Source organism: Monodelphis domestica, chromosome 2 (genome assembly GCF_027887165.1).
Source record: "Monodelphis domestica isolate mMonDom1 chromosome 2, mMonDom1.pri, whole genome shotgun sequence".
NCBI lineage: Eukaryota > Metazoa > Chordata > Mammalia > Didelphimorphia > Didelphidae > Monodelphis > Monodelphis domestica.
The window spans coordinates 64,626,362-64,653,335 of record NC_077228.1 but is presented as its reverse complement, the minus strand read 5'-3'; the positions used below and the strand labels follow the sequence as shown (position 1 = coordinate 64,653,335).

The following is a 26,974-nucleotide window of genomic DNA, read 5'->3' as shown; positions in this document are numbered from 1 at the left end:
CTTATGGCATGTTTGTAGAATTATGAACAAATGCCTTATATATCCAGGGTTCAGGAACATGCACTAGTCATGAAGAACTCTAGCCCCATCCCTTTTGAAGTCCTACCTAGAAAAATCATTCAAAACATCAAAGCACCTGATATAAGAGTGAAGTGAATTATCTTTTTTTGCCAGGGCTAGGTTGACAAATATGCCCTTAGATATTGAACCTTCATAAGCATGGAGAAAGGAAAATGGCATAGGAGCCAAAATCTGAGACAAATGAGAGCCATAAAACAGAAAATGGGAGAAAATATTTGTGGTGTGCAGCATTGAGAGTGATAGTACATATTAGGCCAAATGGCCAAGGTTTCTTGGGGTTTCTCAAGAGAATAATTATCCTCTGCCCAATCAGGCAGTCATGAAGCTGGGTAATAAGAATTTTGTTGTTGTTCAGTGATTTCAGTCCAGTACATTATTATTATTCCTGAATTTCAAGTTTAAATGTTTTTGATATATAAAGGCAACATTATTTTCACAGTTACTGTTAAAGAATCTACTTACTTTATGCTTCCTCATCTCTTGGAAGTAGCTAGATATTTTGCTACTAAGTGTTTCCCCAAGTGCCTGAGGCAAGGGGTCCCCATTCTTCAGCATAAGGTATCATCTCATTCTGAAGGCTGGGTTGAATCACTGTACTGGGAAAGTATTATGGGTGAAACTGGTTCTTCCCTCTGGTTGTCAGTGAACCCCTGTTCAAGGAAACAATTATTTTTTATATTGGGGAAAGTGTACTGAATTTGGAGTTGTTACCTGGGTTATCTGTGTGACCTTAGGTAAGTGGTTTACCTTCTCTAGGACTCCGTTTCCTCATTTATAAAATTTAATGCCACATTTATGAAGCCGGCATGGACAAGGACCCATATGGAGATCCTGTCCCGTTCACCTCAGGAAACCCGCGGAGGCCTACTTGTGTACCAATATCATAGGGGTGACCAGAAGGAAACAGGAAGACGCGGCCTAGCCCATAAAACCAGTCTCACCTGCTGAATGCCCCGCCCAACCAGGCCTAGCTGAACTTGCACAGCCTGAAATTGGCCTCAAGTGCTAGCCCAAATCCATCATGGCGGGCAAAGCGTCAGTCTCTGCCCACAGAGATTTGGTTCCGGTTAAGGAACCAATCGGAGGGTTGAAGGTACACCAAGGCCCCGCCCTCTTCCTGCACGACCTGAGGCGAAGTGGTCCGGCGGCCATATTGGATTCGGGCGGAAGTGGCTAATAGAACCCAAGCACAGTAGCCGGGATTTTTAGTTCTGTTGTAGAGAAGTCTTCGGAGATGCCTTTCGGGGCCGAGGCCTGACTAAGAATAATCGTTTCCGCTGCCCACGGTGAGGGACAGAGTAGAATGGCGCTCGTCCTAGAGCTCGGCGCCAATGTCTGAAGGCTGCCGGAGGAAGGCCGCTCTAGTGCGATTCCGGGTTCTTCCGCCTCGCTGGTGGAGTCGGAGGGACCAAAGCAGGCGTTCTGTCCCGTTTCCGGGGGCGTCTCTATGGTGTCGGCTGGACCGAACTCTGGTCAGCGGACACTGGGGCAGCAGCCTGGAGGGGCGGGGGGAAGGTCAGGGGTCATAGGTGGTGTTGGTGGCTAAGCAGGGGCCGACCCGAACCAGGATCCTCTGCCTCTTGGCGCTGCAGTCCCAGCAGGTGAGGGTACCTTGCCTTTCGCCGCCTGTCGTCGTCTAGGTTGGGGTTGGGGAGCCGTGACCCTGGCGGGTGCGTGGGGACACCGCCCAGGACCGAGCCGACGGACGGGACTTGGATCTCGCAGCCCTGGGGACGAAAGGGGCACGCGCTAGGAAGGCTTGGGGCGCACGTGAGGAGCCCGGGAACGGGTCCGCAGGTTGACTTTTTCGCCTGAGTCCCGGAAGGGGAAGGGGAGGCTGGACTGGAGGGCAGGACCCCGCCGGGTCGCCTCTTCACCGGGAGCCTTTGGGGCCGGTGCAGACTTCTTTGCTGCAGCCTAAAGCCCAGTTTGTGCTTCCTGCTTCTCGGGCTTGTAGGAGTCGAAAGTCTTTTCCTGTCTTCTCTGTTTTTAAGGACTACAAGGCACTTCCACGATTAAAATCCTAGAACTGAACCATGCCAGCACGCCTGGCATTTCTTTTTAATCGGCCCCGGTCTAGTCAGTTTGGAGTTGACTTTAGCCAAAGGGCGAAAAACATGTTCCATTCGGAAAACAGAGGGAATGAGGGTCAAACATGCCCCTATCAGCAGAGTGAGTGATACTAGCTGCACTGTTCCGAAACTTGGGTCGCATTGTTTAGGATGCATTATAGTGGGAAGAGTTAAGAGCTATTAGGTGGTGCTGGAAATGAGACCCAGACCTGGAGTCCGGAAGCCTCAGATTCTTGAGTTCTTATAAGGCTTCAGCTTGAGAGGAGGCAGATGCGACTCAACCACAGTAACTAGTTAATCTAGAGGCCTTGCCATATTAAAGTTGATTCAGAAATATTACAGCTACTCGGGAAAGCAATAGCATAGAATAATAGATTAAGCAAATAACCTGATTAAATAGGATTGTGTTGTTAAATCGTGTCTGATTGAACTCCATTTGAGGTTTTCTTGGCAATGATACTGGATCGTTTGTTATTTCCTTCTCCGCTTCATTTGACATATAAGGTAACTGAGGCAAACAGGGTTAAGTGATTTGACCAGGTCACATAGTGAACTCAAGAATCTTCCTGATTCCACGGCCCTGCACTCTGTCCACTGTGCCACTTCCCTACCCTAAGAGGATAGTGACATAACATTAAAATGATTTTCATTTAGAACTTGTCTGATATTTTATCTGATCTTGAAGTATTTCAGAATCTCATTAATTATATAAATTTTAGGATTTTCCTTAAAGGAGTTATATAAACAATTTAAAACCAAGTTTCAGAATAGTATTTTTAATTTTACAAAGCATTTCATAACTTAATGGCTAGCATTTATGAGGCACTTTTAAGTTTGCTTAGTGTTTTACAAATATCTCATTTTGTCCTTACAACAATCCTGACAAGTACCTGCTATTGTTGCTCCTATTTTATAGATTATGGAAATGAGGCAGATAAAGGTTAAGTGACTTGCCTAGGCAGAATTTGAACTCAGGTTTTCCTGACTGAAGTTCCATTACCATAGAATTTGAGAATTGTCTGTTTTTGTTCTGAAACTAAATTTTGACTCATTTTTTCCTCTCAATAGTATTGCCTTAATTATCAATTTAATAACAATTTATTAGTGAGGTCAAGAATGAAAATGGAAAAAAAATCTTTTGAGGAAGCTAGTCTGGCTGTTTTACTTCAAAGCTAATAAACATTGTTTTTTTTTCCCCCCTCTGGAGCTATGAGAGAATTCTTGATGTGGAGCTTAAGTCCAAGGGACATGTTATATCTTCAGTCAATAATCTTGCCCTTTACCCTCTAATATTCTTTTTTTTTTTAAATAAGGCAATGGGGGTCAAGTGACTTGCCCAGGGCCACACAGCTAGGAAGTGTCTGAGGTCAGATTTGAAACTAGGGCCTCTGGTCTCTAGATCTGGCTCTCAATCCATTTAGCCACCCAGCTGCCCCCTACCCTCTAATATTCTTAACCAAAATGGTGCACGTTTTAAAAAGTACTGATTTTCATTATCTGGACATCTTAATAGGACAGTGTTTGTAATATGCAAAGCATTAGAATTATTTTCTTTAGGAATTTGTGGGTATACTTTTCAGCAAACTATGGTAATGGATAGTTTTCTTTGACAATGATAACAGTAGTCAAGATTCAATACAGTAAAAGCTTTCCTTGGTTGTGTAGCATCATTCTCTGAAATAGGATGTTTTCATCAGACTACTGACATTAATGCTAGTTGACTTGGCAAACTGGACGTGGTCTTTGCTGTCAGGCATATATAGTAAACTCTTTGCAAATGCTTTTGATTAATTTATTATATTTGATCATATTAACTAGCAAATTCACATTGAAGCCAAATAAATGTTCAGGGGATATGTGAATTCATCATTTGGGTGTTTCCTTAATTGATGCAAATTAAAATGTATCTATTCTTTAGGTCTTTATCCCTACCTTAAAGTTGTATGACTGGGATCAGTGCCACATACTCCGGTGGTCTCCTGCAGGAGCAAGGAGGTTATCTATCATTTAACACTTTTACCATGTGAGGAGCCCATCCATTTCAAGCAACATTTCTTTGATATGGTATCTTTTACCAAACTTCTTGCTAACTCATTTGTAATATTTTGCAGTCTGTTTTATATATCTCCACCATTTTTGCAACAGTCATTTTCATGTCTGTTTTATATATCTCCACCATTTTTGCAACAGTCATTTTCATTCCATGTCTCTTAACAATTCAAAAATACTAGAATATTGATATTTTTTCTTTAAAATATTTTTCCATGGTTACATGATTCATGATCTTCCTCACCCTTTCCTTTCCCCCTCCCAGAACTGATAAGCAGTTCCACTGGGTTATACATATATCATTGTTCAAAATCTATTTCCATGTTATACATATTTGTAGTAGAGTGATCATTTAACATCAAAACCCTAATCATATCCCCATTGAACTACATGATCGATTATATGTTTTTCTTCTGCATTTCTGTTCCCACAGTTATTTCTCTGGATGTGGAGATTCTTTCTCATAAGTTCCTCTTGATTGTCTTGGGTCATTGCATTGTTGCTAGTAGATTAGTCCATTACATTCAGTTGTGCTGTAATGTATCAGTCTCTGTGTACATTGTTCTCCTGGTTCTGCTTCTTTTGCTCTGCATCAGTTCCTGGAGTTCTTTCCAACTCATAGAAATCTTCCAGTTCATCATTCCTTTCAGCACAATTTATTCAGCCATTCCCCAATCAAGGGACACCTCCCCCCCCCCCCCCATTTTCCAATTTTTTGCCACCACAAAGAGCATGACTATAAATATTTTTATACAATAATGGTATAAACCCAGCAGTGGTATGGCTGGGTCAAAGGGTAGGCAGAGAATATTGATATTAAAAAGATGAGCCTTGTGAGCAGCTGGGTGGCTCAGTGGATTGAGAGCCAGGCCTAGAGATGGGAGGTCCTAGGTTCAAATCTGGCCTCAGACACTTCCCAGCTGTGTGACCCTGGGCAAGTCACTTGACCCCCATTGCCTAGCCCTTACCACTCTTCTGCCTTAGAACCAATACATAGTATTGATTCCAAGACAGAAGGTAAGGGTTTAAAAAAAAATGATGAGCCTTATGTATAGAGAGGAGCTTGAGGTCCTTTAAGGTTCCCCAGCAAATATTTATTTAGCACTTAGTATGTGTCAAGCACTGTGGTAAGTATTGGGCATACAAAGAAAGTTAAAAAACAGTTCTTGCTCTCAAGGAGCTCACAGTCTAAAGAGAGAAACGGCATGCTAACAGCTATGCCCAAATAAACATATCTACAGGAAAATAAAGAAAATAAACCCAGAGTAAAGGCACCAGCAGTAAAGGGGATATATGCATGTGAGTGAATTCCCTAAAGGCAAAATAAATATCTCTTGAAAATGTGGACTTCTTTTACATATATAGCATGTATTGTTTTGTATGTACATTTTGAGAGAAACTCCTTAGGATCTTATGCCAAAAACAGACTGCTTTTCAAAACTGTCATTTTGTTTTCCTGTGCCTAGCTAAAATTTTGTCAGACCAGCTTTTAAAAATCATAAAGAGTAATATCAATTATTATAATTTATTTGAGTACCTGAGTACATTTTTGCAGTGCCTTTTTTTACAAAATGCTTTATGTACATGCACCCATTTTTATTCTTATAGCAACCTGTCAGACAATGGAAATATTATTACCTTTACTTTAAAAAAGGCCTCTAGCTGGTTGGGTAGGTACTTATCTTTGGGTACCTTATCTAAGGACATCTAATTACACCAGATGGGTAGTATTGGAAGAGGAAGCTTACCATCTGCTGAGATGACACATCCATTTGAGAATTGAGGATCAAGAGACAGGCTCATAGGTTATTTCACTTAACCACATAAGAGTTGGGTTTTGAATTCAGACTCTCTTACTGTAAATTCAGAGTTCTTTGTGTATACTACCTTGTCTCTTATCAGAGTTCATAGCATCAGATTTAGAAGTGAAATGGACCTAGTTCAACTCTTTTTTACCTATGAAAAACATAAGACCCATACATATCCCTAATGAAGGGGAGTATACACCTTGTTCACCATCCTTCAATCAATCTGCTAGCTTAGGAACTAGGAACAATTTGTGATATAGGGCTTAATTTTTAATGAGAATTTCTAATAGGGACATATCTAAGTATATAATACAAGAATAGAATAAAGAAAATATTAAATAATTAAAAGATTTGAGATAGAGGGTACTGACTGACAGGGGTGGGAGAGAAGGGGGGAGCCTGCAACCAGTGGATGGCTAGAGGTCTACCTACACCTGGGTGGACAAGGGGGCAATCTTTTATAGAGTGGTGGTCTGGCATTAGGTAATCTGAGTTATCTCTATTAGGCAAAGTTGGTTACTAGTGTCTAGATGATTGGATGTCCCTAAAGGGGCTGGCTTTGGGGGTGGGGACTTTTGGTTCCCAGGCTTTTTGTCAGGTCACAACATGGAGTAGAACAGCTACTTTTTTCTAGAGTTCCAGCAGGTACAGGGGAAGGAAAGGCTTTGGTCCAGGCAGGGATTGGGGAAGGGGAAAAGAAAGTTTTGTTTCCAGGCTCTATCACTAACAACTGCTTGAAGAAAGAGATTCTGCTTGACTGAAGTGAGGAGAGGGAATGCCTTCCAAATATAAGGGACCATGAGTGAAAAGGCATTGGAAATGAGAGTTGTATGTGAGGAGGCCAGTTTGGTTGGATCACCATGTGTGGGAGAAGGAAAGACAGGTTAGGCAAGGTTTTGAAGAACTAAAAGGTCAACAGTTTTTTTTTTTAATTCTATAGTAAATAGTTTATTGAGTAAGGCAGTAACATTGTCAGATATGTACTTTAAAGAAAACACTTGGGCAACCATATGAAAGATGGATCAAAATGGAAAGAGAATTGAAGCTGTTGTATTAATAAGAGTGAATCAAGGGGAAGACAGTGTCACATGTGAGAGATGTTGTGGAAGTAGAGGGAGCAAGGTTAAACAAATGATTGGATATGAGAATTAGAGAAAGATTGTCAAGGATAATGTTGAAACGAGACTGGGAAATAACTACCTTTGACAGAAATAGGAAGTTTGGAAAAGGGGTGGAATGAGAGATGTTAAGAGTTTGAACTTGTCCCCAGCTTGAAATGTCCAATAGGCAATTGGTGATGCAGTACTGCAGTTCAGGGAAAAGACTGGAGCTTGATACATAAATCCAGGTGTCATTGGCAGATACTTCAAGCCTTGGGATCTGAAGAAGTCACCCACAGAGTTGAGACAAGTATTGCCTGCTTGAGGCCTCTTTTGGTTTCTCTTCTTCAGTTTTTTAGGGCTTTCCTCCTCCATACTACTTTATATATATATATTTTGTATCTCTGTGCTTACATGTTGTTCTCTCCAATAGAATAGCAGCATCTCAAGGGCAAGGATTGTTTGATTTTTGTATTTTGTGTGCTCAGTACTTGACATAAAGTAGGTACTTAAAAATGTTTGACCCTAGGTCATCAGACTCCAAATCCAAAGTTCCTTCGGAGCTATCTCAAAGGTCTTATTTTGTTTTATTTCAAGCCCTTCCTTCTGTCTTAGAATCAATACTAAGTATCTGTTCCAAGGGCTAGGCAATGGGAGTTAAGTGATTTGCACAGGGTCACACAGTTAAGAAGTGTCAGAAAAGGTTGTTTTAAAGTGTTCATTTTAAAATAAAAATTCAGAAAGTAGTGTCATGGTTAGTACCTGGTGACTGTCCTTGGGTAATCACTGGTCCTGTGGACACAGTACCCCCTCAGAACTTGTACTCTTATGAAGTCTGTTCTGAAATGTTGACTTCTGTTGAGTGGCTTTCCTAAGAATTAGCCCCTTAGCCTTCTTTCTCCTTGACCCAGGTTTATTTTGGGAAGGCACCATTGTGTGGCTAAGAAGTATAAAAGTTTTCCAGGAATGGGGGACAGATAGCTTTTGCCAACGGATGGGGTAGGAGATGGACAGACTGTCATTTATGGGAATAGGCCAGTCTTTAGATAGTTTTCTGTATAACATTTTGTGGTTTCTTCCTTCATTCTGACTTGTTTTCCAGGTAAACATAACCAAGCAGAAGTGTAGTTAATTATATATCGTGACATGGCAAGAGGGAAGTATATTTTTGTGGGTATCATATAGAAGTAGTGTCCTAAAGATCAAAGGACTGTAAAAATAAGTTTGGGAGCTAAAAAATAAAATATTTAGATGGAAAAACTGTTTCAATATAGGTTCAAAACTTTTCAAAACTGTTTAACTCGCCAATCAGGTTCAAATTGTTTGGATACTTTTGATAGAGATAATCAAAAGTACCCTCAGTGATGAAGTGAAGCTCAAATGTGAACTTCCCTTCAGGGCCAGGTGCAATGATGCTAAAGAGACTCTTATTATAAACATAAAATATTTATTGAAATATATAAGGATAAATAAAGGATTTCTAATTCTAAGGGATTATAAATCCACCCAAATAAACTCCCAGGTTCCACAAGGAACTGCTTCTCCTGTGTTTTACAGGCTACACTAATCCACTCTAATCTGACTAACCCAAATTTATACTATCTAAATAAAATAAATAAAAAACTACTGCTAATAGCCTTATAAGTCTTAACTATGCCTTCAAATTATAAAATGGCAAAGGCTAGCTAGTTGAATCTCAACAACAACAAGAATCCAGTTAGATCCTTCTTTGGTCTTCTCAGAGTTAAACAATCTATAAAAACCACATAGATAGTCAATAGTGTTTCCCAGGTTGGGAAAGAAAAACACTGAGTTCCTTCAGATCTTTCCCTTAGACAAAGAGAGGCAAAGATGTTACCTCCTCCAGCCCTGAGAGAGAGTCTCAGAGAGTGTAGCCAACTGCCAGAGAGAGTAATTGACATAGAAAACAGGTTACAACTGTCAGCAGTTGAAATTAACACTCTCTCAGCTCTGCTTCAAACTCCAGTTCTTTTGAGCAGCCACTTTACTTCTTATCCCTAAACTAATAAAACAATACTTATTTTCTAGTATCATCCTTGCAATCCCCCCCCCCCCCCAGCATATGGAGAGATGAAAAATCCTGTATGCTCACTGTTCTATGTAATTCTAAAGCTATACATTTTGTATAAATTCTGCTTACAATAGTGAAAATGATAGAAGTCATATATAATAGAGAAAATCCCATGGTGATTCTATGTAGCTATTTCACCAGGTTTTCTGAGAGCAGAGATTCTTTGTATCAAGTTGACTGTAGCCAAGGAGAATTCAACTTACTGTTACCACAGTTCACCTCTAGCTCCTTCCACAGACCCCTTGCTGAGAGTCCCAAGTTGACAGTTAGACCCTTAAAATCAGACAGCTAGGTTCTTTGTCCTGTTTAGCTTGCCAAACTGTAAAAATAAATTTGCAAGCTAAAAAATAAAATATTTAGATGGAAAAACTATTTCAATATAGGTTCAAAACTTTAACTCGCCAATCAGGTTCAAACTGTTTGGTTACTTTTGAGAGAGGTTATTAAAAGTATCCTCAGTGATGAAGAGAAGCTCAAATGTGAATTTCTCTTCAGGGCCAGGCGCAAGGATGCTAAAGAAACTCTTATTATAAACATAAAATATTTATTGAAATATATAAGGATAAATAAAGAGTTTCTAATTCTAAGGAATTCTAAATCCGCCCAAATAAACTCCCAGGTTCCACAAGGAACTGCTTCTCCTGTGTTTTACAGGCTACACTAATCCTTCCTGATCTGACTAACCCAAATTAGTCTTAACAGACTTTCTTTGGTCTTCTCAGATATAAACCAATCTATAAAAACCACAATAGTCAATAGTGCTTCCCAAGTTGGGAAAGGAAAACACTGAGCTCCTTCAGATCTTTCCCTCAGACAGAGAGGCAAAGATGTTACCTCCTCCAGGCTTGAGAGAGAGTCTCAGAGTGTGTCTCTGCCAACTGCCAGAGAGAGTAATTGACATAGAAAACTGGTTATAACTGTCAGCTATGCTTCAAACCCCAGTTCTTTTCTCAAGCAGCCATTTTAATTCTTATCCCTAAACTAATAAAACAATATTTATTTTCTAATATCCTTACAGGACCCAAGGTGGATGCTGCACATGGCTGAAATATTAGGATTCTTTTATAGTAGTTTCTTATGCCATCCAGTAATTAAAGAAATAAACTTTCAAGTAAATTGCACAGGCATTTTGTTCCACTACTAGCATGACAGCCAGAAGAAATTTAATATTTTTAACATGTGATTAACACATTTAGTACTTTGCTTTTGTCTGGAACATAGTAAGTGTTTATAAAATGCTTTGCCGATTGGTCTACCTATATGTAGCATTTTAAACAAATATATTTGGAAGCAAATTCTTAAGTAATCTAAAGAAATCTTTCTCATTCGTAAGAACTTTTCAAAATGCCATTTCATGCTTAGCATATATGGGAATCATTTAGTAAAAATGGAAGTTGGACAAGAATCTTTTGGGGACTTTGGACATTATGGGAAAAAAGTTCCTTGCACAAACTTTAGGGACAGTGGCAGGGGAACAATTAAAGTTTTTGGAAGGTGGTCAGCTAGGTGATTTAGTTGGCTAGAGAGCCAGACCTGGAGGCAGTTGGTCTTGGGTTCAAATTTGACCTCAGATACTTCCTAGCTATATGGCCCTTCAGATGTCACTTAACCCTAGTTGCCCAGTCTTTTACTTTTGCTTGTTTGCCTTGGAATGGACACTTAACATTGATTCTAAAAATGAAGGTAAAGAGTTTTGTTTTATTTTGTTCTTAAGAAAAGAAAGTTAGGGGTGTAACTTTAACCAGAAAAATTTTATTTGAAATATTTTAAGTACATTTGAGCTCAAGCCTTATTTTACCACTTTATTGGCATTCTTCTACCCTCCAGTTTTTTGCTCAGTGATTATTAGTATTTATTGAAGGTTGCTGAGAATCTAGGTCATTTGGCTTTTTGTTTAGAGAACCATTTAATGAAATAAGCAGGAAATTAAGTGTTAGGTTCTTTTGGGAAAATTGTTGCATATAATTTATTTGGGAATAAAGAATAATGTTTCCTACTTTCTGATTTACAGAGTACTTTACAAATATTATTTCATTTAATCTACAACCCTGAGAGGTATTAACCCTATTTTATAGATGATAAAACTGAAGGAGATAGAGGTTAAGTATTTCACCCAAGGTCACAGAGCCAGTTAGTGTTTGAGACTAGATTTGAAATTTAGGCTTCCTGACTCCAGGTCCAGTGCTCTAGCCATTGTGTCATTTACCTGCCTCACAAAATAGTGGGTGTAAAAGAAGTAATTTGCTCTTTGAAAAAAGTCAAAGTATTGATTTGTAAAAATTATACTGTCTTTTAACTCTTGTACATGCTGGTGTTAAAAAAAGATATTATAAATGTGTCAGAATGTCAAACTCTATATATCTGTAAGTTTATTACTGTACTGAGTATAAAGTTAGTCTTTAGCTGATTTAGAGTAATCTTTCTTCCCTTATATACATTTGATTTTGTACTTCTGTTAATTCTGCTTCTATAATATTATTTGCATGAAATTCTTCCCATATCCCTCTGACAGCACTCAAATAAAGACACTCATTCTCTGCCTGGACTATAGCAATAGCTTCCTGATGGGTTTGTCATATCCATTCCTTCTTTTTTTAATTGACCTTCAATATTGCTGTCATATTACTACTGGACAGTTCTTACTCTTGCATAGATATGATTATATTACTTCTCAGAAGTCTTAAATAAGACTCCCTATTGTCTACCAAGAAAATTTCACTCTTATTTGGAATTTCAGAGGCCTTCCACAATTTGGTATCACTATATTTTCAGGTTTATCTGTTTTATTATAGCTCTCCTCCACTGTACTTATTCTGTACTCCAGCTGACTGTGTATATCTGACCCATCAAACACATCATGTATCTTCCTTTCTTTGTCTCATACTTTTTCTTATGTTTGTAATGCCCTCTTTACCCCCCTTTTTGTCTGTTGAATTCTAATCTATCCTTTAAAAAAAAAAGAAGCACACTCCAATATGTGTGTTCCTCCTTTAGGAAATCTGTACCCTTCCCTGAGTTGAAAATGTTCTTTCAAGCTGCCAGACCTTATGTTAATACTTTGTTACACCTTTATAATGCACTTGTCATGTATTATTTGGTATTGTTACCTTTACCATCTCCTTGTTGCTCTGTCTAGTGGCCTTTTCTCATTAGAATTTTCTCAAGTCCTAATTCTTTTTGAGCTCTGTTGCTGTGTTTGTGTTGACCACCTGTTTCTTCTTGATACTCTCTCCTCTCTGGGTTCTCCTAACAGTGTTCTGTCATTGTTCTGTTTTTTAACTATTGGACCAATCCTTCCTGGTCTCCCACATCAATCTCTATACTCCTTTGGATTTACTTATTACCTTTGTGCAAGGCATATAGCTAAAAACTGACCTCATGTCTCTACTGAGTTCAAGTCCTGCATCAACCTCTAGACATCTTAAATTAAATATGAATAAAACAGAACTTATTATTTTTCTTCCTGATCCAATCCATCTCTTCCTTACATCACTGTTTCCATCAGTGGTACTACCATTTTTCCTGTCACTTTGGTTTATAAAATAAAATCATTCACAACTTTTCTTTTCATTCATTCTCTCACAAATTGTGTCAAGTCTTATCAGTTCCACCTCCTCAATATCTCACATCTGTTTCCTTCTCTACCCATTCCCCAACCATTCTTATTGCTTCTTGCCTGGATCATCACAATAGATTACCTATTCGTATTCCAGCATCCAACTTCTCCTTTACAATTTGTCTTCTACATAGCTGCCAAATTGACATTGCTGCATTGATGATTCATGGGTCTGACCATGTCCCTCTCTGATTCTGGAAGCTTTAGTTCTATGTTGCTAAACTAATGGGCATTTAAAGCCCTTTTTATAATTTGGCTCCAGCCAGTCTTCCAAAATATATTTCCTGTTACTCCTAAAATCTTCTGGGTTCCAGCCAAACTAATCTATTTGCTGTCTCCCATGGTTGAAAGTCCATTTCCTGCTCCTATGCCTTTGCATAAGCTGTTCCCCATTTCTGGAAAATGGCGGACTCCTTTCCGGAATCCTTTCTCCTACTTTTTAGTGTCCTTTTCTACCACCACTCCTTCACTGTATTTATTTTATAAGTATCTGTATTTAATTGCCTACAAATGTGTTATGATTCCCTCAGAAGAATGTAAGCACCTTCAGGAGCTTTTATAATTTATATATCCAACATCTAGCATAATACTTGGCACATAATAGAAACTTAATAAATGCTTTGTTGATGAACAAAATGGTCAATCTGGAAGGCCACGTGGAAATGTATGTTTTAAAATCTACCAAAATGCCAAACAAAAGGTACTTTTAGTACAAACTCCTCTCACATTTCTTTTACTGTATTCTCCTACAAAGATTCCCGGAGTGTGTATGCTGAATAAACTTAGTCCAAAATTCTCAGTCTGGAATGTGGCTCATTGCTGAGCACTCAGTTTTTAATGACAAGTGTTTGGGGTTCAAAGGATTCTAAAAAGCCAAAAGGAGAGACTCTAGAGCTTTTAAAAACCTATAATTCTAATTCAAAAGTCTAAGATGAGTTTTCTGTTTTCTTTTTTTTGTTGTACAGGTGGATTTAATGTACTTGGAAATCTCTTCTCTCCTTTAGGTCTGTGTTTCTGAAAAGAACCTCATCTCAACTTCACTGCTCAAGGGATGGGATCAGAGAATAGTGCTTTAAAGAGCTACACCCTTCAAGAGCCACCCTTTAGCCTCCCTGCTGGACTGGCTGTTTACCCAGCTGTGCTACAAGATGGCAAGCTCGCTTCGGTTTTTGTATACAAGAGAGAAAATGAAGACAAGGTTAATAAAGCTGCTAAGGTACTGTAGAGGAGGTGACTTTACTTAATAACCAGCATCTGCTACTATCTCCATTATCATTTTCTATTTAAAAAAAAAAAACAACTTGAACCCAAGAAAGGACAGATTTCTTTATCTGAAATAAATGAGATGAGAGGGTCCAGGGATTTATTCAGAGCCTACTTTAAAAAATTAATGATTATCAATTTGTGAGGATGTCTCCAGCTGGTGGGAAATTGCCAAGTATAATCTCTAAATAAAGCAGCTTTATAAAAATCAATGTGATGGATTTTGTCATTTACTTTTTTTCAGATTTCAAATGAAAATTTTTGTGAGGCTAATTTTACCTTGCTCAGTTACAGTAACAAGTTGGTCTGTCTTAGGAGAAATATTGAAATATAAATGTTTTGTAAAACTTAATTTATCTTTGCAAGTAGAAATGGAAACTATTTGCCCTTGGAAACTTTGAAGCCTAAACTAAAAAGTGTAAAAGATGGGAATTACTATATTTTACTTTTACTATTTCTGTTAAATTATTCAACAGTTTATCAGTGTAGTAGTTTGTCATTCAGGGAACTAATAAAGCAATTTTTGAGTAATTCCATCTCTTAATGGCACTCCATAGTAAGTGAATTGATTTTGAATGCCTTTGTATTACAGTAAATTTTTTCCTACAGGGAAAAGCTAATTATTAAATCAGATATCCCTAGACAGCTTTTTTATAAAGATCTGAGCTAAACAAATTATTCCTCCCAAAAATGTATTATTAAACTTTCCTGAAGTGAGCAAAATTGTTGTTTCTTAAATATTTGATTATTTTTTCAGCAAGCATGTTGTTTTGGATATTCAATTGCATTTTTAAATGTTACTTATAATTTGAGATCCCTTGTTAATTATTCCTCTTTAATAGGACTTTGATTATAGTGTTACTGATCTTACTTAAAGAAGTTTGTAGTTGTATTTTTGATTTTATTATTATATTGCTTGTTATATAGGGTTCATTTCATGTTGAGTCTTTAATTAGGAATATAATTCCCTTTAATTAAAATGTTCCTATGGGAAATCATGATTTGGTTTATAACAGTCCACTTTATGATATAGTTTCACAGTTATAGTAAAATTGGGGATTACCTATATTAAAGCTAAGTAATTTACTTTTTTTCAAAACCATACTTCCCTTCTGCCCCAATCTATATATTGTTAATAATTTAGTATGTAATGGAAAATGCATTGTATGTTAACCTCCCTCCTCAGTGCAAGATGCTGATATTTTCTGATATAATACTTCCTGAGTCTAGTGTAAAAACTTCTGGAATAGAAAGCAGAAGACCTAGGTTCTAGGCTTGTCTAGGTCACTTATTAAATCATATGAACATTCTGACCTGATTTTGTTTTCTTATCTGTAAAATGAGGATAATAATAACTACTCCTGCCTACCTCACAGGGTTGTTGTGAGGGTCAAATGAATATGTGAAATTGCTTTGAAAAGTGCTATACACTTATGAAGTATTTATCATTGTCTCTTATTCTTTACTTATTTCTTCAGAGTTAATGAAGCTAATAGATCATTCTTTGAAATAGGAATTATGATTTATTTTTTAAGATCCATTCTAAAACTACAATGTACTTTGATTTTAAAATGTTAGTTTTTTTTAAACCAAATGTGTTTTGAAGGGGAGAGAAGTTCCTTTTTAACTGGGTGAACATGTTTTTCTCAGAGTTTGTACAAACAGCAATAGGAGAATTTAATATTTTTACCAAAGATGAGAGAATTTTCTAAAACTAATGGTTAGTGACTTAATACCTCTTAGGACAGGCTACAGGGAAGGAAAAAGAAATGCATGTTAAATGTTTTATGACTTAGCTTTTAACTTAGTTATGGATTACCAAAATATCTGATATCTTGAATAGAAACAGCCATAAAAACATTCATAACATTGGCCCCACGTTGTCTAAATATACCCAAAGAAAGATCAATAATTCTTATATTTCATGGCTCTTTTCTGGAAAGGCATAATGCTAGCACAATGTGCATAATTTGAATGTGATTATTCATTATTGATAAGGAAATTAAAAGTGAACTAATACTATTGAGAAGGATCAAGCCCTTTTTATTATGTTGTAAATAAAATCCAATTTGTGGGAAAGAAAAAAATACTTTTAGCTTTGTCACATGTACTTAAAGCTGGAGTTTCCATGTTAACCATGTATGTTGTAACAAATGTAAAAATTGCTATTTTAGGGGAAGTGAAAATTTGAGGGTAATTTTTCATGAATGATAACATTTAGCCAAGTTAAAAATCAATTGAATGTATATACAAGATACTTGTGGAAAAACCTTTATATAGTACTCATTCTGCCTTCCCGGAGTATTCTAACAATAGGTGACAAAGTTAGGTCTATAGAAGGCTCTTATTCATTAATATATGGACCATTGCTTAATATCGGTTTAGGCCCAAATTCTTTGGTAGCTCTAGCCAGAGTTAAGTTTTAGTGTTCAAAAAGAGAAGTTTGTTTTCCTAAGGAACTATTCAGATGCTTTCATCCTGACCTATAGCAAAATACCAGTTCATGAGTTACAATTTTAATACTTTGAAAAGGAACAATATGAAATTCTTTCTAAATATCTTTGAACTTGAGAAATGTGTGATTTGTTGCACTTGATTTTTAAAAAGTCACTGCCTGATTCACTAAATTACTTTTTAGTAGAATAATTTACTTTCCCCTGGAGTTCTGACTTTTATTCTTGCTATCTATATGACTTTGGTCATTGAACCAAAGTTGTTATGAGGATTGAATAAGATAATATTTGTAAAGCACTTAGCATATAATGCCTGTCACATAGCACCATGTAAATGTTTTCATCATTATCCTCAATCTCTCTGGGCCTTTGTTTCCTTATATGTAAAAATAAAGAAACTCGATAAAATAACCTCCAAGGTTCCTTTTAACTACAAAACTTTGATCTTCTGTTCCTATTCTCAATGAGTTCGATATGAAATTCCAACACATTTGTTTTTACTTAGCATATACTGTGCTGATTCCTTGATTTCCTTAGCAAGTATTGCTGGTTAGTAGTTCTTTGTTCCATAGTAGTTAGGAGTTGGGAGAAGTATAGCTATCACAGTACAAATGTTTGTGGACATCTGAAATAATATCAGATCAGTTGTGCTCTCTGATTATAGAATAATATGGGATATATATATCAAGTCTTCTGATCCTCACCTGACTTTTTCTATCTGTGAATAGAGTATGGTCAGTAATATTTATCATGCAACTATTGTTTTAAGATTTTTTAAACTATCAGCTCACCAGAATAATGGAATCAAAATTCCCATTCAGTTTCAGAGGCTTGAAACATTTGAAGTGCTTGGTTATATCTTTTCACAGGTAAGGTAAGAATCACAAAATTTATTTGAGAATTGAGAGGGATCCCAGTAGCCATCTAATTTAGCCCATATGCAAAAAAAAAGGTATCCCTTTTGATAAACTGATAAGTGACCATTCAATCTACTTGTAGATTAACTCTCCAGGTAGTCCATCTTGTTTTGGCATATCTAATTGTTAGAAAGTTTTGCCTAACATGGAATTAATTTTTTTTTCTGACTTCTAGGACTAATAGAATAAGTCTAACTCCACTTCTACATAGTTTTACATGATTGAATGATTATCATCATTATCCCTAAAAAACATCTCCCCTTATGTGATATGAACTCAAAACCCCAATTTACCATCTTAGTTGCCTGCCTTGAGGACACTCTCCAGTTTAACAGTTTCCATCCTCAGCTCTGACATTCATAACTGATCACATTACTCAGATGCACGATGGGATTATTGCCTTCTTGTTCTTGAAAACTATATCTTTTAATGTAGCCTGAGATCACATTTTAGCTCTTTTTCTTTTTTTTTTTTGGCTTCCATATCACACTGCTGACCCATTGAGCTTGAAATCCTCTAAACCCCCAAGATCTGTTTCAGATAAAATGTTGTCTAATTATACCTCAAGGCTTCATGTTTTAGACTTGAAAAAAAAATTTATAAACCTAAGTATAAAATCTTATATTTATCTCTGTTGAATTTCATCCTATTATATTCAGCCTAATGCTCTGTCCCATAAAGACCTCTTTGAATCCTGAATTAATTCAATGTTTGAGGTGTACCTCTTAGCTTTGTATCATCTGCATGTTGGAAAATCTGGAAAACCAGTTCCTTAGAACTATATGCCAGACAGCCAAAGAGAACATAGATTTGGAATTAAAAGGAACCCCAGAAGTCAATCTAGTCTGAACCTCTTAGAAGAATGAAGTACCCAAGGCCACACAAATAATAAGGGATTAGACATATGATTGGAGCTGAGGTCCTCTCATTCAAGATTGAGTATTATTTCCACTCTGCCATATTGAAGGATGGGCAGTAAGTGCCATTTATATATGGAGATAACACGTTTGCTGGACTATATTTAAATGTCTAACATATACAAGGCAATGTGTAAGAAATGGTCCTTGTTTTCAAAGCATTTGCCATCTATTTTTGTGATATATAAACAGCTGATCATGTGGATATAGTGGCACACAACCAGGGTTTTAGAAGAATATACAGGTTCTGTGAGGATTGGAGTATATCTGGGATATATGGTGGACAGTCCAGGCAAAGGCATGTGGTAGGAGGTGAAGTGCCAAGTTTGAGAAACAACAATTTCACTGCTGAATACATGAAGTGAGCAATGAGAAATGAGATAAAGTAGCCTGGACCCCAGTGATGAAGGCTTTTAAGTACTGGACCAAAGAGTGGTTGCCAGTGGCCTTTTGAATAAAACATATTGAAGGTCCTTGAAAAGCATGATACTGTGGACAAACTTAGACCTTCTGAAAATAATTTTGTAGTTGTGTAGGGAATGGATTGTACAGGTTAAAACTTGAAGGTTGGGTGTCCAATTTGAATACTATTGCAATATTGTAGGTGAAAGGGAATGGGAACTTGAATTGTAGGGATAATAGTGGAAGTGTAAAGATTTAGGATGATAATGCAAATACCAACAACATGGAAATAGGTTCAGATCAAGGACACATGTAATACCCAATGAAATTGCGTGTTGGCTGCAAGAAGAATGGGGAGAGGGAAAGGAGGGAAATTATGTGATTCTTGTAACCAAGGAATAATGTTCTAAATTGACTAAATAAATTGATAAAAAAAAATTTAGGATGAATACAAAAAATGTGGAGGTGAAACTGTCAAGATAGGACAACTGATCAGTTGTCTATATCGGGAAAGGCAGAGTTAATGATGGCAGATTTAGGTAACTAGAAAACTGGTGTTAACATCAATAGAAATAGGAAATGTGGAGGATGGATTTGGGGAAGAGGAAAATTAATCCTACTTTGAATTTGTTGAGTTTGAGGTACTTGTGGAAGATGTCCAGTAGATTGCTGCTGATAGGATACAGGACTAGAACTTGAGAGATAAGGGATGGAAAAATCATCTTCATAGCGATGATAATTGAATCAAAAATGTCATAAAAAATGATGACACCATACCATCAAGATAGGATATGGAGAGAAAGATGGGCCCACGATGAAGCCTTCATTGAGGGCAAATCATGGATAGTGATTACAAGAGGTGATTCAGGTAAAAGAAGAAACCAGGAGAGAGTAGGGACTTTTAAAACTATCCTGCATAAGGAGGTACTCAAGAATGTCAGGTGTTTTGGGGAGGTCTAAAAGGATGAGGGCTGAGGTGAAAAGACTAGGATTTAGCAATTAAGAATAATCCTAGAGGAAGCAATTTCGGTTGAGTAGTAAGTTCAGAAGGCAGGCTAAAGGTTTTGAGGAATTAGTGGGAGGAAAGTGGGGTAAGAAAGGTTTGTTTTAGGACCATAGCTCTATAAAGGAAGTGGAATAGACATGGCAAATGAAGGTTCTTTAATGGTTGAGAAGATCTGGGCATGTTTTTAGGCAATGAGGAAAAGATAGTAGATATGACTCCACCATCATGTATTAATGGGGCAAAGGGGCTCTTCACCATGTCATTCTGTAAGACTTTCAGGGTCCAGAGGGTCATTGTCTTTCCTAAGTACTCTGCCCATACACAGCTGGGAATATGAAGAAGGGGGGGGCAGGGAAGAATAGTCCCTTTTTTTCAAGGATTTTGAAGTCTGTTGGGAGAGACCACATATCACCAACTGTGCAGACATTGGGAGAGACCAAGAATTACTTGTGGAAAAAGGGATTTTAGCTGGGATTTAAAGAAAACCAAAATGAGCAGGAAATAGGAAATAAAAAGGGAGACTTTCAATTATGGGGTGGGGATGTGTAGCCAGTAAAAATGTAGTTTCAGGAGGTGGATTGTCTTAAAGAAGTGCAAGTTGATTATTATCGCTGGGCTTTAAAGTATATGAGGAATGAATACTTTTTAAGAAGACTGGAAAGACAGGAAGGGACAAGGTTATGAAGGGCCTTGACCATCAAATAAGTATTTATACTTGATCCTGGAATTCATAGAGCCATTGGAGTTTATTGAATAGGGAGGTGATGTGTGACTATAAAATAGAGTGAGGAGAAACTTGATACATGAAGACTAATCAGAAGGCTTGATTGTAATGATGTTGGTGTGAGGTACTGAGGACTTACACTAGGGCAGTGGTAGTATCAGAGGAGAGAATTCAGTCTGGGGGAAAAATATGGTGTTTGTATAGAATGAAAGCTTGCCATGTGTGTTAGCAGATAGGGCAGCCGAGAAAGCTGATGTGATCTCAGGGAAGTTTTGAGGGAGGCCAGATGGAGGGAAGTGTTGATGGTCCTTCTGGCCTCTGGCCTGGTCAGACAGCACCTGGAGTCCCTCATTTACTTCTGAGTAGCACATTTTGGGAAAGACATTGATAAGCTTCCAGAGGAAGGAAACCAGCCTGGTGAAGTTTCTCAAGAAAATGGCCTCTGAGATGTGGTTGGAGCCTCTGGGGATGTTTAGTCTGCAGAGGAAAATTGTTAACTGGTGTGTAATTAGAATCTGCTAGCCTAAAAACTACGATCCCCAGCGTCCTATGTTCCTTCTCACATTACGTGCTGCTGTAGGGAGGATATACATTGGGTGTAGCCTCGCCTCTCGCCCTCTTTGAGTGAGGGTGCTGTGGAGGTCAGGTGTGGGAGAGGCAGGAGAATTTGCTCACGTGGTTTTAGTTTTGTTAGATAATTAGGGTTTTTTTAACATTTTTTTCCTCTTTATTCCTTCTACTTCAAGTAATTAATAAACTCTAAAATATAATTCTTGGAGTGTTGGATATTAATTTAAATCTTACACTGGGCAAAACAGATGTAGGGATGTGGAGAGAATCCCTATTTATGTAGAGGTTAGAATAGGTGTCAAGATTCTGTGACATTACGTACCTTCAGTTTGAAAAGATTAAATGTATGTTCCTCAGAAACATTGCTGCTTTGATTTAGTTTTTAAATGTGGAGGGAATACATTGACAACTTGTTTCATACTCATTGAAAACCAAGTAGTTAGTGCCTTTTTTGCAGAAGAAATAAGTGTAGATATTAAGTGATTTTCCCAGGGTCATAAAGCAAGTAGGAGCTGGGACTCAAATTGAGCCTTCAGCATGTGTTAAGGGTCTGCTCTATGCAAGGAGAGGAGCCCTGGGGTAGTGGACAAGCCTCAGTATTAGGCCTGGAGTCACGCATAACTGGTTACATGGCCCTGGTGGAAAAAGCAGATTCAGATCTACAGTGGTAGAGGGGGTTTCCTGACTAAGCGTTTCTTATATCGGGGCAGCTCGGCAGTTCAGCGGATTGAGAGCCAGGCCAAGACACGGGAGGGCTTAGATTCAGATGTGGCCTCAGACCCTTCCCAGCTGTGTGACCCTGGGCAAGTCACTTAACTGTCTAGCCCTTACCATTCTTCTCCTTTGATGCAATACACAGAATTGATTCTAGGGCAGAAGGTAAGGCTAGTCAGTGTCTCTCCCTTCCATCCCGTTACCCAGTGCAAAGCATGTGCTAGGTGCCGAGGATTCAGATGCCAAAATTCAGCAGCCTTGTCCTCCAGGTGCTTCCATTCTAATGACTCAGATGTGGGGGGTCTGAATTTTAATAGCAGTGGAAGGGAAAGCTCCATTGAAGATCCAGTGAGACGGCGTCCGCCTGTATCTGACTTCACGAACCCTAAAGCGCAGCATAAATGCTGTGATGCCATCGTATGCCTGGACAGGAGCTCTCGAGTCAGCCCAGTGGCGGGTAAAGAGTGTTGGGCTTGGAGTCAGGGAGACGCGAGGCTCCGTGTCTGTGTCCGTGTCCTCATCCTTGGTGGGCATGATGGCACCTGCTCACACGGTTACTGTGAGGATAAAGGAAAGTGTGGGAAAGAGCTTCCCACTCAGGGCGGGTCGTTACCGCAGCTACTTCTTAACTGAGGATATCACCAAGCGTAACAGATGAATCCGTTCTGAAGCCCCTTCCCAGATGCTGCACCCACAACATTAGGGGCCACAGGGGCCCCCCAAAAAAGAATTTTGGATTGTGAGTTCAAGGCTGACTTTGAATCTTGGCTTCCTCCCTGTGACCCTCACTTGTCTGGGTCTTAAATTTTTTAAATGAAAAATGAGGTTGGACTAGACGTCCTCTTGGGTCCCTTCCAGGCCTGTGATCTTACTGTACTGTGTGATACATTTATGTTGACTTCGTGCTCTTCTAGAAAACAGTAAACTTTGGGGGGAGAGGCTCTTGTCTGATCTTTGATACTATGTATTGCCTTAAACAGTCTGGACAGCCATCTCTGTTATAGATTTGAACAGTAGTTAGTAGCTGATACTACTCTGGAACATTTTTTAAACAAAAGTAGTGATCATCCCTAGTGATAAACTATACTTGAGAAAGAAACCTCATGGGATCAAAGATCTAGGACTGCAAAGGACCTCAGAGATCACTTAGGACAGTGACGGTGAACCTTTTAGTGATGGAGTGCCGGGCCCCGCCCCCACCCCAACCCTCAGAGGCCATGTGCCGTGCCACGCACCTTCATCCCACACCGGAGGAGGAAGCGCTATCATTGAGTTCCTGGGCAGGTGAAGTGAGGAGTGTGTGTAGAGAGAGGGGGAGAGAAGGGGCTCTAGCACTCTGCTCCCCTCCAGCTCTGCTGCTTGTGTGTTCTCATTGGGCTGCTGGGTAAAGGGGAGGGGAGCAGCTCTGCCCAAGTCCCTCTGCCTTTCTAGCAACAAACTCTGGGAGAAAGGGGATGGCCGAGTGCCCACGGAGAGCACTTTACATGCCACAGGTCTGCTATCACTGATCTAGTACAACCCCCATTCAGTCGGTGAGGAGACTGAGGCCCATGGAAGTTGTGACTTCCCCAAAGTCACAGAGGTAGCCTCAGAGGCAGAATTTGAACCCAGGCCTTATGACTTTAGAGTCAGTGTTTTTTTTCCATTGTACCACTCCTTGAGGTTATGCAACAATTCTGATGGAGACTTAAAATGGACTAACCAAGAAGCGCAAAGCACTTTGCCTGTCCACAAAACCATATTTATGAATCATCAGAATCCAGGATTCTTGATTCCTCTTGTGTCATCTGGCTATACTAATTGCAACCTGCCAAGTGTTGGCAGAATCTGTCAATGAATTGATTAAATTCAATCAACCAATCCAATCTCTCTCATCTTTTAAAGCACTTGAAAACTCTGCGCCACCCATGCTTGCTGCGTTTCCTGTCCTGCACTGTGGACACCAACGGCATCCATCTGGTCACAGAAAGAGTGCAGCCTCTTGACGTGGCTCTGGAAACGCTGTCTGCCGCAGAGCTCTGTGCCGGCATCTACGATGTACTCCTGGCTCTCATCTTCCTTCACGACAGAGTGAGTACGAAGCACCCAGGACGTTAGCAAAGCCCGAGCCTGCTGGGAGAGAGCGCTTTGGGCAGGTTGTGACACGCTCTTGACAGATCTCCCTAGGACACCCTCAGGGTCAGTGTTTTTAGAATGAGGATAGTTTCCTGTATTCTACAGAACAAGGAGCTCGTAGTAAAAACATCTATTAACTGGGCTATTACTTCCTAAACCTTGGTTTTACACATGACAGCCTTCACCATGTTTTAAAAGTAGACTGACTCGCTCTCGGTCACAGCTGGAGGAATTTAGCTTGGCTCTGATTTTATATATAAGAAAATGAAGCTACAGAACTGGTAGCTCACCCCTAGGTGGTCACACAGGTGGGCAATAAGTAGCCTTTGAGCGTCAGAACCAGGCCCTGGGGCTCTGGATCTGTAGCTCTTTCTACAGCCTTCTGCCTTAGACAGGATTCTAAGTGGCCCAATCCTGTGCTTTTTTCACTGATAATCAGTACTAAAGGGATTCTGGGAAAATGCTTCTGTCCACTAGTTGTCCTCAGTCCATTCTTAGGAGGCTTGCAGTATAAAGTTCTTGACAATTCCTTGCAGTTTCAAAGATTATAGGAATTGTGCTATTTTAAGAGTCAGAAGGGCCTTAGACATCACCTTGTTTGGTTTCTTTTACTTGCCAGTGAGAAAACTGAGATCCAGAGCCATTAAATGACATGCCAGTCAGTGTTACAGGCCCATAAATGGCAGAAAATGGATTATAAAGGTAGATCTGCATGCATCACACTCTGACAAACATAATAACCTCCATAACTTTGACTCTCCTAGCTGTCCTGGTTTTGCAATAACACCATTAATGCATTTGTAGTAAGGTCCTTTGCTCACTCATGACATCCATCTGAGATGCATCACTGCTGATAGCACTTCCCAAGGATACTGTCTTGGGCATTATATCTTGCAGAGCCAAGTAATGACATTAAGCAGATTATCCCTAGATTTAGCTTTCTCTACCTGCTGGATCCAGGACTTTTCTTAGTACACCAGGCTTTTGGTGTACAAGCATATTTTCTGTTGTCTTTAGAGTTTATATAACACGGATTGTTAAAGGTCCAGTGAGTCAAATTTTTTAAGTGATTGTTAAATCTACTTGAGCACAATTAGGTGGCCCAGTGGATGGAGTGCTGGGCCTGGAGTCAGGAAAGCTCATTTTCCTAAGTTCAGATCCAAAGAAGATTGGATACTTACTAGCCATGTGACCCTAGGCAAGTCACTTAACTGTTGGCCTCAATTCCCTCACCTGTAAATGAGCTGGAGTAGGAAATGGCCAGCCACTCCATTATCTTTGTCAAGTAAACCCCAAATGGAGTCATGAATTGGAAATTACTGAACAACAAGAATGTTCTGGAATAATTCTGGGTATTTAAAATGAGTATGTTGTTGCATTATGTTCTCATGCATTTATCAGTCTATTTGACTATTCTTCCCACAGTCCTTTAATCCAGTCTTTACCAGACCACAGTCTGGTAAATATTTCTAGTGGCCCTTAAGTCATCTTTCATGAGGTTCTTGCTCTTTTTGTCCTGTTGATCAGGGTCTGTGCTATGGTGGGGAAAAAATAGGAAGGGGGAAGAATTATGAAATCAAAGCCTTTAGGAGAACATTTTTCTTTGAAAACATTTGATAATAAACACTATCCATATTGGCATGCAGATGAGCTAGCGTACTCTTGGCTCTCCTAAGAATTACTATTAATCTGGATGTAGTCATTGAGAAACACTGGTAGTTAGAATATCTGTCCAGACCCATCTTGCCAGATAGGAGCATTTTTCCTTTCTTCTTTACTCAGGTCATGCAGACATTCAACTTGACCTTTCTTGAGGCCATGTCACTGCCTTGGAATAAGGGGGATCAAAGATTACTGCTTCAGAAACAAAACAAAAACAAATTTTGAGTTCAGTGCCATCATTAGTGGTTCTATAACCATCACTCGGTACAGTCATGTATCTCACTGACTTCTACCCATATACTAGATTAAATGAAGTCACACTCATTTCAGAGCTTATCAGCCTGGCAAAGGCTCCTTTTGTAATTCTGTTTTCTTTACCACTTGGATCATTCATTGCAAAATGGCTGTTTCAGTCTTCCATCCTCATGTGCTTTCTTTTAGGGAAACCTAACGCACAACAATGTCTGTTTGTCATCTGTGTTTGTAAGTGAGGATGGGCACTGGAAGCTAGGAGGAATGGAAACAGTCTGTAAGGTCTCTGAAGCCACGCCAGAGGTAAGAGCCAAAGACGAGACTGTGTTATACTGGACTGAGAAGAACAGGCTTCTGGTTGTTAGCCAAGTATAATGATTGTTTAGTAACAATGACAGGTATTAGTGGTTTAATTTCTTTACATCATCTTTCCTTTGGAATCAGCAACTACCCTTAAGAAGCTGATTTTTTTTTTCTGACCAACCCTTCTTCACCATAGAAGATTATATCATTTTAGGCCTAGAAAGGACTTTAAAAATACCTTAGTTCACCTGAGAGCCAGAGGGGATAACCAATGACTTGCCCAAGGTCACAGAATAGCAACAGTTACAATTGAAACCATGCTGGTCCATCTTTTGAAAGCAATACCTTTATTCTGGTTTCTCTAGCTTTTTTGGCTCCCTGCTCTGACTCTAACTCTCTTCCCTTCTAATTCATTCTGCAGTGTTGCCAGATTACTCTTCTGAAAGCAGTTTTCTCTCATGCCAGTTAGCTGATGGATTCTAGAGATATATGAGGATCCTCTTAGAGTCGAGTCTGAATTCCTGTAGCCTTCAGAGCCCTCAGAGATGGGCTCTATTCTACCTCTCCAACCCTGTTACCATCCAGGATTACAGTTCTGGTTCTTCATGCAGATTGCTTCACTTTACCAGAATAGTCTGTGTTTATTCCTGCATCCTCATGTCTTCACTCTCTGGAATGGTTTCTTTTCCTTCTGCTTGTCTAACCTCAGCTCAGAGGTATATCGCTTCCTCCATGCAGTCCTCTGGGACAGGATTAGCTTGAATTCAGCTTTCTCTTCTAACTTGCACTTATATGACAATTCCATGGTTTCATACTAAATCATTGTAATTCATGAATTCTGGTTGTTTCTCCCTTAAA

General features: G+C 39.0%; 1 protein-coding gene across 9 annotated transcripts in view; it reads left to right on the top strand.

The window, feature by feature from the left end:
- The first annotated feature begins 1,215 nt into the window (after positions 1-1,215).
- The window catches only part of SCYL3 (SCY1 like pseudokinase 3), a 44,653-nt gene continuing 18,894 nt past the window's right edge, over positions 1,216-26,974 (top strand). For 3 of the 9 annotated variants that reach the window (XR_008916100.1, XM_056815510.1, XM_007480748.3), the window contains exons 1-4: positions 1,231-1,682; positions 13,823-14,034; positions 23,669-23,854; positions 26,003-26,116. Coding sequence is in view for 6 of the 9 variants with exons in the window: in XM_056815510.1 (XP_056671488.1) it covers positions 13,870-14,034; positions 23,669-23,854; positions 26,003-26,116 (465 nt within the window). In the remaining 3 variants the exon portion in view is untranslated. Of the gene's footprint in view, positions 1,683-10,399; positions 10,423-13,822; positions 14,035-23,668; positions 23,855-26,002; positions 26,117-26,974 lie in introns of those variants that run through there. The other 6 variants (XR_008916101.1, XM_007480749.3, XR_008916102.1 and 3 more) reach the window with 4 other exon arrangements.